The following is a 10435-nucleotide window of genomic DNA, read 5'->3' as shown; positions in this document are numbered from 1 at the left end:
TGGCAAATGGGTTGGGTTGGATCGAAATGGGTTTGAGTTAGAATGAGTTAGGGCCCAAAACGGGTCAATTAAAAAAATGGTTGTTTTGGTTTAGGTAGAAACATGTTAGGGTCGGAACAGGTTTCGTTTTTTTTTTTTTGTTTTTTTTTTGAATAAGGATAACGGCGTAAACATTTTAGTTTTTTTCAATTTTTTGTTTTTTATTTATATTTTGAGTTATGATTTTTTTATTATTTTTTTGAATTTTTTTCTGAAGGGTTTTCTATTAAGATAAAAAAAAACCTCAAAAAATATACAAAAAATTAATAAAAAAATTATAACTCAAAATATAAATAAAACAAAAAAAAAATCTAAAATGTTTCCTTTGTTGTCCTCGTCCCATTAAAAAAATCCACCGAGAAATTGAACCGAAAACGGAAAAATCAACGAAAATGAAATAAAAAGCGAAAACCAAACCAAATCAATCGAAATCAAAAAACGATCAAAAGGAGACTAAAAAATTGAAACTGAACGATAACGAAACTGAAAAAACGGACAAAAACGAAACAAATATTCAAAACGAGTCCGGAATCCATCAAAAAGAACCAAAAGAAACCAAAAGTCAATTCGTCCCGTGTGAAAACTCGTGTTGGCTTGAAACCTAAACCGAACCCGTTCAAATCTGAACCCGTTTCATGCCGAAACCCGTCTCGTGCGGAAACACTTTCCAATCTGAAACCTGCCACAATTCTTTAGGACACTAACTCACATCGACCCGTTTATTTGAATTTTTCGACCCTTGGACCCGAAAATAACAAGATGGAATTTCAAGTGACCCATTTAGTTAAAATCTTTAACCCAAATCAACCCATTAAATTTTTAAAACAACCCAAATTGACCCATTTGAAATGGTTTGGGTCAAGATTGTCACCCCCAATCATTTCTATTACAAGTACAATTCTATTTATTTGCTGTGAACCTAAATAGTCGGATAAGAATATGTTACAACTTTATTAGTAACGAGTAACGACCATAAGTCACAGTAATGACAAGTTACCAAACCAAAAACCACCAGGCCTTCAGTTCATAAATATATAAATGTCTTAAATCAGCATTTGTACGTACAAGGATGTGATTACAAGTCTTCTAACAGACCAAACACCAAAGTAATAATATTAAACCAACTTCTCTTTTAAGAATATTAAAAACTTGGAACTAAATGGTGACACTGAAGCACGTCATCGGCCAGTGGTTCCAAATAGCATTGATGACGGTCCAAGGATACAGGGCGGGCTCTTCACAGCATCAATGAATGCTTACGGTTCAGAGTTCATCATGCTTCAGACTAGTTCCTTCTGTTGTGTGATACAATTAGCATTTAGCACCATATACAGTAAAAATAAACTTTTGTTAAATTCACAATGATTATTATGTTTAACTAATAAGAAAAATAAAAATGTAATCAAGACTTTGGTAAGAAATTTCACCTGGAATTGAATCAGGGAAGAAAAATGAAATTTCCCTTGCTGCTGACTCATGTGAATCCGAACCATGAACACAGTTTCTCTCTAAATCCACCCCACACATGGCTCTTATGCTACACAACATTACAATTCTAGAAAATGATAATGGGCTTGAATGCAACATCATAAGAAAAGAACAAGAAACCTGTCCGGATGAGTAATTTTAGCTTTGCGAGCATCAGTCGGCCCAATAAGAGTACGCCAATCAGCTATAGCATTAACTTTTTCCAGAGTCATTATCAAGACTGGCCCGCTAACAACATAAAGATATGGTGTATTAATTTCCTTGTGCTATTAGGACACACACGTGCTACATAGACATTATCTATCAATTTTATTAGTACCAACTAAAAAGATATTGCCAAGAAACAAAAGTCTTTTGTTTCAAAGATTAAGACACAGTTTGTTTAGATTATAGCTACTTTCTCAAAAACAGAAATGTGATGATATTAAAAGAAAAAACTACCTTGTCATGTATTTAACAAGGTTTGAAAAGAAACTCTTTGTTGAGTGCTCAGCATAAAATCTCCTCACACTATCTTCATCAAGGTGAAGTGTAACCTCGCTTTGGATGATGAAGCCAGATTCAAGAATAATCTTCCTTATCGAGCTGCTATGCTTACCAGAAACCCCATCTGATTTCACTATAGCTAGTGTCCGCTCATTTTCCAAATCCGCAGTTGCCAATGATCTATATAAACCGTGTAGGTCTGTAAATCATCAAACGTACAGTAAAAGAGAAAAACAAAACGGAAAAAAAAACATATAATGGAATTGGAAGAGATGCTGCTTTTGACATACAAATATTCACACTTAACATACAACTAATCTTTCATGTGTGTTTCAAATACTTGCAAGCTGTTAACTGGTATAGAATCCTTGATGCTCGCATTATCTATACTATATATAATACACCAAATAAGGGCAAATTAAGACACCCATTTTTAAGTAATTTACAACACTTAAAGCATGAGTTACATGTGTTAGTAAGGGTAAACATGTCTTTTAAACACAATCCATTCAACTTACAAGTTTGGTCCTTCTTCTTTAACCATATTATGTTTTTAATTTAACTTGTAAACTAACTTCCCACCCATGATATTTAAACGACTATAGCCTTTTCATATGTTAATATTTTTATAAACAAATTGCACCATAAAAACGAGCATTTTATCCTCTTTAATTTGGGTATGATATTGTTGTAATTTTTTTTCATTTTAAATAAATTAATATGTTACGTAGGGGTGTTCAGTGTCGGTTTTGATGGTTTTTAAGTTACACTTGTGAGTCCAACCGTTAATACTGATTTTTTGTCGTCCAAAACCAAACTCAACCATTGAAAGTTGAAACCGAATCGCTACTAACGGCCTAATTCCAGTTTAGTTTGACAGTTTAAACTTTAATAATAAATTTATTTTAAAATAATTAATAATTTAACTGTACCATCAATTTCAACTAAAAACCAACATAATATAATATGATACTTGAGATGATCATGAATAAAAAATGATAATTTTAGCCACATAAATGGTAAATATTAATGGAAGATCTAGAACGTGAAATAATAACAAAGATTACAAAAGGAATCATATTGCAATTAGGTTAATTTACAGTCTTTTCTGGTTTCATATGGCCAGTTGCCGATATAAACCGCGAACCAACCGTTCACTACGTTTTGAAAATTTTGAAACCGATCAACAAACCGAAAGTAAAAAAGAAAAAGAATAAAGAAGTCAAACCAATGACCGATTTAAACGATTTCAAGGTTTTAACCGAACCATAAACACTTATATTTGTATGTGATTAGCATGTTCAAAATCCCGCTGCATCGCGCGGGCACCCGTCTAGTCAATATCAAATATATATACATGGTATTCCCTAATCTATCTTAGGACAGTATTGCCAATAGTCAAATTACAAATTATTGCTATAACATTGCCTATCAATCTATCATATATATTACGTATATATTTCCATATAAAAGCATATAGGGTTGTAAATGAATCAAACGTTCGGAGGGAAGTTCGTTTACGCTCGTTTGACATGAACAAGAAATTTTATTCAATTAACTAAACGAACGGACACGAACAGAGACCATGTTCGTTGAATTGTGTTCATGAACGTCCGATAATGTGTCCGTTTATATTCGTTAATGTTTGTTTGTTTATGTGATTAACTTACATGTAAAACTAACATATAAATGTTAAAAAAACACCACCACAAACTCGGTAGCCGGACCAAACTGTTGACACCGACCATTCTCGGTTAGCCAAATCAAATAAAACATTGTTCGTGTTCATGAACCGTTCAGTTGCCCAATAAAAGCTTAACTCACGAACATGAACACTGTTAAGGAATGACATATATCTCGGCAAATTATATTGCTATTTCCTAATATGATTCAATTCAAATATGTAAAGTTTATTTACATATCTTGGTCAATATTGATAGTTAATGTTTAGCATATTTTTCTCCTGTAATTACTCTTTGTAATTGTGTATTTATATGTTACTTATCAAAGGAATGAAATATCAATTTCTACCATCTCTGATCTTTTATATGGTATCAGAGCCTGAAATCTCCTCCACACACACATCCCGTTCTTCATCACCGAATAACTCTCGACCAAACACGCCATCCTCAACCATGGCATCAAATGATTCCCTACAAATCAACACCTCGATGAAGGACCTTACTGTCATCACTTTACCGGCTACCCTCAAGCTTACCTCCTCAAACTACCTTGCCTGGAAAACACAAATCGAAGCGCTACTCTATGGACTTGATTTGTTTAAGTTCATCGACGGTTCACACCGCGCACCCAAACCTACTCTTGCTCAAGACGGAACCGAAATTCCTCACAAAAATTACTCTCAATGGTTCCGTCAAGACAAGTTGCTTTTTGGAGCACTCGTTGGCAGTTTGTCGCAACAAATTGTCCCACTTATCACGGGAGCTTCCTCGTCCCATGAAGCATGGCAAATATTAGCTAAGACCTATGCGTCTCTAACCCGGGGTCATATTAAGCAGTTAAAATACCGTCTCAAGCAACTCTCTAAAACTCCTACTCAATCAATTACCGTGTATATGCAAGACATCAAAACCATGGTCGATGAATTGGCTATACTAGGTAAAAAGATGGATGATGAAGATGTGAATGATGCCATTTTAAATGGTCTTGACCAAACTAGCTACAAGCCTATTCTAGATGCTATACATGGCAGAGACTCCACTATCCCTTTTAATGAGTTGCATGAAAAACTGATAAATCATGAGTTGTCTCTATTACAGCAAACAACAAACAATGGTATGCATCAACCGGCTACTGTGCTCTACGCCCAAAACAAAAATATGGGCAGGTCATGGACTAACAAACAAGGGATGCAATCTTCTTTTCAACACAAGCAAAACCATCCAGCCCCTGGATTACTCCCTACACCATCCCAGACTACCGGGCAACGACCCTATCTTGGCAAATGCCAATGGTGTCACGAAAAAGGGCCACTCGCTTACAAACTGCCCTCACTTCAAAAAGGTACATCCAATGATTGTTGTTCCAAACTTTAACCGTGGCTCGCAGGCTAAAAATGCACAGGTCAACATGATGTACACTAGAGACGGAACTTCCGCCAACTATCTGTTCGATAGCGGTGCCTCTCATCATGTCACAAATGATCTGAACAACCTTGCTCTTCATGCCCCATATGATGGAACGGAGGAACTCGTCATCGGTGATGGTTTGTCTCAAAATCACTCATATTGGTTCACTCATTATTAGAACTTCCACTACACCTCTTATTCTTAAAACATGTGCTATGTGTTCCTTCAATATCTAAAAACATCATATCTATTTCCCGTTTATGTTTGATAATAATCTTTCCATGAAATTTTACTCCTCTGTTTTTGTTATTAAGGACCGGGCATCCAAAATCAAAGTCCTCCAGGGAACAGCAACTAAAGGGATGTATGAGCTTCGCTCCACCTCCTTATCTCCACCATCGGTCTTCACCATGCAAAGAACCGACTCTATCATTTGGCATCATCGTTTTAGGCACCCGCATAATAAAGTTCTAAAACTTTTGTCATCTTTTGTTTCTTTTACTTCTAGTTTAAATGACAAATGTAATTCTTGTCATATTAATAAAAGTCATCGTTTGCCATTTTCAGATTCGACTCTTTCATCTAATGCACCACTAGATTTAATTTTTTCTGACGTATGGTGTTCTCCGGTCACCTCATTTGATAACTACAAATATTATATTATATTTGTTGACCACTTTACAAAATACTTATGGCTTTATCCTTTGAAACGCAAATCTGATTCTCTTTCTACATTTATAAGATTTCAACAACTCGTTGAAAATTATTTCAATCGGAAAATAAAACAATTCTTTTCTGACAATGGTGGGGAATATTTAAAACTTCAACCTCATCTAATCTCTTGTGGCATCTCTCACCTCACATCACCACCTCACACACCGGAGCATAACGGTTACGCAGAACGCCACCATCGGCATATTGTCGAGACCGGCCTTACCTTACTATCTCATGCCAAAATCCCAGTCACATTTTGGCCCTTTGCTTTTACAACAGCCGCGTATCTAATAAATAGGCTTCCTACACCCACACTAAATAACTCATCTCCATTCTTTAAGTTATTTCATAAACAACCTAATTACACCAAACTTCGAAGCTTTGGTTGTTTATCGTATCCATGGCTCCGACCATACTCTCCTCACAAATTACATCATCGATCCATTCCATGCATTTTTGTTGGCTACTCTCCAATTCAAAGTGCTTATTATTCCCTTAATCCACTAACTCATAAAATATATACATCAAGACATGTCATTTTGTAGAAAATGACTTTCCATTTGAACAGCTCACAAACTCTCAACATACAAACCATCCAAATCTCACTGATTGGGTACCAATATCCATACCCATTTCACTTCCCAACTCTTCAACCAATTCACCACCTTCCGCACATACACCTATGCCAACCAACACTGCCACTTCAAATATCTCTCCCACCACAAATGTTTCTCCCATACAACCTAGTTCTAATCCAACCACTAATACTCCCATGCCCACAGAACTCTCCTCATCATCCCCATCACCTCCGCCCATAGCTCCCACATCAACCACAAATGAGCTTCCACAGTCTTCATCATCTCAAACTGTTGACACATCCCTTCCCAAACCAAACACTCGTTCTAAACCTAAACCCAACTCTAGATATCACAACTCGGATTTTCTCCTTTACACTAATACCACCGTTGTTCCTATCGAACCTCCAACTATCACCCATGCCTTAAAACATCCATCTTGGCGTCGAGCCATGCAAGAAGAATTTGATGCTCTGGAACGTAACAACACTTGGACTCTTGTTCCGCCTACTCTTGCTCCTAATCTAGTTGGTTGCAAATGGGTATATCACACCAAGTACAAACCGGACGGCTCCGTTGATCGACTAAAAGCTCGTTTAGTCGCCAAGGGGTTTACCCAAAGACCGGGCATCGACTACGTTGAAACTTTCAGCCATGTTCTTAAACCTGCCACACTACGCCTTTGTACTATCCTTGGCTGTTTCTCAAGGTTGGATTCTACGCCAACTCGACATAAATAATGCCTTTCTTCAAGGTACATTAAATGAGGAAGTGTTTATGGCCCAACCGCCGGGTTTATTAATCCGTCATTTCCCACACATGTTTGCAAATTAAACAAAGCTCTTTATGGTCTACGCCAAGCTTCTCGTGCTTGGTATGATGAACTAAAATCTTTTCTCATTTCACATGGATTCAAATCCACTGTGTCTGACTCTTCTCTTTTACCCTTAGCATTAGCTCTTCACCCATTTTCATTCTTGTTTATGTCGATGACATAATTATTACAGGTCCCTCTACCATTCTTATATCTCGCTTTATTAGTCTCTTATCTGCCAGATTCTCCCTTAAAAGATCTTGGCCCATTATCTTACTTTCTTGGTGTTGAGGTCTTACCTCATTCACACGGTATTCTTCTCTCTCAAAAGAAATATATTAACGACATTCTTCACAAAGCAAATATGAGTGATTGCAAGACCATTTCCACACCGATCACATATTCTGAACCGCTTACATTATATGGTGGTACTCCATACCGGAACCCAACCGAGTATCGAACCATCGTAGGCGCTTTACAATATGTATCTCTTACTAGACCGGATGTGGCTTATACAGTTAACAGGTTATCTCAATTTATGCATGCTCCAACATCACAACATTGGGCAGCCTTAAAGAGACTCTTACGTTACTTGCAAGGTACTTTAAAACATGGCATTTTACTTCGTCGGCAGTCCCCTCTACATTTGCATGCTTTTACAGATGCGGACTGGTCCGGCGACAAAGAAAACTATCGAAGCACCACCGGCTATGTTGTGTATCTTGGAGCTAACCCCATCTTGTGGAGTTCAAAACGCCAAAGCACCTTGGCACGTAGCTCCACCGAAGCAGAATTTAGGGCGGTTGCATCTACAACCAACGAGGTACAATGGCTATTTTCACTTTTAACTGAACTTGGTTTCCACTCAACAACCATTCCTACCATCTTCTGTGACAATTTAAGTGCAACCACCTACTCGGCAAACCCGGTTTTTCATTCTCGAATGAAACACTTAGCATTGGACTTTCACTTTGTGCGTGAAAAAGTTCAAACTGGTTCTTTGCGAGTTACACATATTTCCGGAGATGATCAATTGGCTGACGTTCTCACGAAGCCCTTATTACGACCCCCGGTTTCATCTACTTATCTCCAAGATTGGTCTCACTCCCGGTTCGTCCATCTTGCGGGGGAATGTTAAGGAATGACATATATCTCGGCAAATTATATGCTATTTCCTAATATGATTCAATTCAAATATGTAAAGTTTATTTACATATCTTGGTCAATATTGATAGTTAATGTTTAGCATATTTTTCTCCTGTAATTACTCTTTGTAATTGTGTGTTTATATGTTACTTATCAAAGGAATGAAATATCAATTTTTACCATCTCTGATCTTTTATAAACACGACCTTATGTTTGGTTCAGTTTGATTACAGGCTAAATACAAGTATATGATCAAGCTCCACTTATATTATTATGTTTAAACTAGCCAATCTGACATCACATCACATCATGGCTGGACAGTTTATGATTCGGTTTAAAATAAAAGTTTAGTTGCATCTACTGGTTGCAATTTCATAATTATAAAACCCTAGCATTAAGCACCTGAGAGATAGCGAAGCAACAGAGGCTAGAAGGATGATTACCACCAAGTTCCCAAAGCAGCAGAAGCCAAAAAGGAGATTATTATTATTATTATTATTATTATTATTATTATTATTATTATTATTATTATTATTATTATTAAGCATCCAAACAACAAGTAAGTAAGTAGAATCAGTTATCAGATTCATGAATTTGATAGCTGTGAATTCGAAATACAAAAGTACAAGGAAGAAGTTAAGAATTATTATAGTATTATATTAAATGGAACCTCTGTATCGTCGTTCGGTTGGTCGCCGCCGGTCACCGTCAGAGAACTGAGGTTTGGGGAAACAAGAGGCGGGAATGCGTAGTTAAGGAGCAGAAAGAGACGGTTTTAAGTTTTTAAGGGATTGCATAATAAGATATTGAAGCTTGAGCTTGGCTCGTTTTGACTTGTATGATGAGCTCAAGCTTTTTTTTCTAAAGCTTGAATTTGACTTGAGAGTTGTATTTTTAAATTTGGGTTTAGCTTGTTTATTAATTAATTTATAAAGGTTGTTAATTTTAGAAAAAATGGCAAAAGATGTCCTTTATGTTTGTACAGTTTTTCAATGGACGTCCTTTGGCAAACTTAATTACAAGAAACATCCTTTATGTTCAAAAAACGTTGCACGGTTCGTCCTTTTCACTAACAAAAGTTAGTTTTTCTCGTTAAATCCAGTCATATGCACCTCATGTGAGAGCAATTTAGTCTTTTTACCCCTCAAGGGTTATTCGTGTAATTGACATAAAATTTTGGGCTTTAAATAAATAAAAGTTTTTTTTCTTTTTAACCCATTTTCTTCCCCAAATAATCATAAGACAAAATGGCAAAACACGTCCTTTATGTTTGCACATTTTTTCAATTGACGTCCTTTAGCAAACTTAATAACAGAAAACATCCTTTATATTTAAAAATTCTATCACGTTTTGTCCTTTAATGCTAACCCAGTTAAATTTTCTTGTTAAATCTGGTCATGTGCCTTGCACATGAGGGTAGTTTCGTAAATTTATACATTTATTTATTTAGTAATAAAATAAAAACATAAAGATATTTAAAATAAAAACTCTCTCTCATTCTTCTTCTTCTTCAACCCATCAACTTCATCCTCATCACCATCAAATCTGTACCCCAAAAATCTGGCCACCCTGACCACCCGCCATCACCGTTGACTGACCACGCCACCACCACTGCAATGCCGGCTACAAGTTGTAGCAAGTAGAATCCACCTAGGGTTTCAATTCAAAATTAGGGTTAACACATATTAAAACCTTCAATCTCGGATTCAAGTGATGGGGTTTTGTTCTAATCAATTAAACGGTAGAAATAAAGACTTGGTGGCGGAAATCGATGAAAAAAATACTTACCCTTGTTTTGATTCTTTGGTTGGGTTCATCTGAGGTTGTGTTGTAACGGTTGACGTTGTGATTCAAGGCTGGTGGTGTTAGTTGGTGGCTAATGATGGAGGTTGTGATGCAGCGGCTAGGTTTACAGTTTAGGGTTTGGCGATGGTGGTGGCCGGCGACATTACCGGTGGTGGTGTTAAGGTGGGTGGTGCAGGTGGTGCAGGTGCAGGTGGGGGTGGTTGTCGGAGATGACTTCATTGTGACTTTAAACCTACATCTCATCAAATCCTCAAAACCTAACAAACACAACGGTTACC

General features: G+C 36.7%; 1 protein-coding gene across 1 annotated transcript; it reads right to left on the bottom strand.

Annotated features, from left to right (window-relative positions):
* Window positions 1-1112: 1112 nt before the first annotated feature.
* On the bottom strand, window positions 1113-8941 carry LOC143606568 (putative nucleoside diphosphate kinase 5). Its single transcript, XM_077082300.1, has 5 exons — window positions 8754-8941; window positions 1969-2193; window positions 1648-1755; window positions 1467-1576; window positions 1113-1334 (listed from the first exon to the last, which is right to left on the bottom strand). Exons 1-5 carry the CDS (start codon window positions 8939-8941, stop codon window positions 1303-1305), a joined length of 663 nt encoding a protein of 220 aa, XP_076938415.1. The 3' UTR covers window positions 1113-1302.
* Between the last annotated feature and the right edge of the window lie 1494 nt (window positions 8942-10435).

The sequence above is a fragment of the Bidens hawaiensis genome, unplaced genomic scaffold (genome assembly GCF_021521415.1).
Source record: "Bidens hawaiensis isolate Kalapana, Puna unplaced genomic scaffold, B.hawaiensis_p1.1 tig00075576_1, whole genome shotgun sequence".
Classification (NCBI taxonomy): domain Eukaryota; kingdom Viridiplantae; phylum Streptophyta; class Magnoliopsida; order Asterales; family Asteraceae; genus Bidens; species Bidens hawaiensis.
Note: the sequence above shows the minus strand (reverse complement) of the source record. Positions and strands in the feature narration are given on the sequence as shown.

Bases quoted from the DNA above. Each gene is read 5' to 3' on its own strand.
- LOC143606568 (XM_077082300.1), bottom strand. From the start codon at position 8,941: ATGAATCTGATAACTGATTCTACTTACTTACTTGTTGTTTGGATGCTT. The intron at 2,194-8,753 runs GTGCTTAATGCT...CGGTTTATATAG, and splicing joins GTTGCTTCGCTATCTCTCAG to ATCATTGGCAACTGCGGATT. The intron at 1,335-1,466 runs GTGAAATTTCTT...ATCACACAACAG, and splicing joins CTTCCCTGATTCAATTCCAG to AAGGAACTAGTCTGAAGCAT.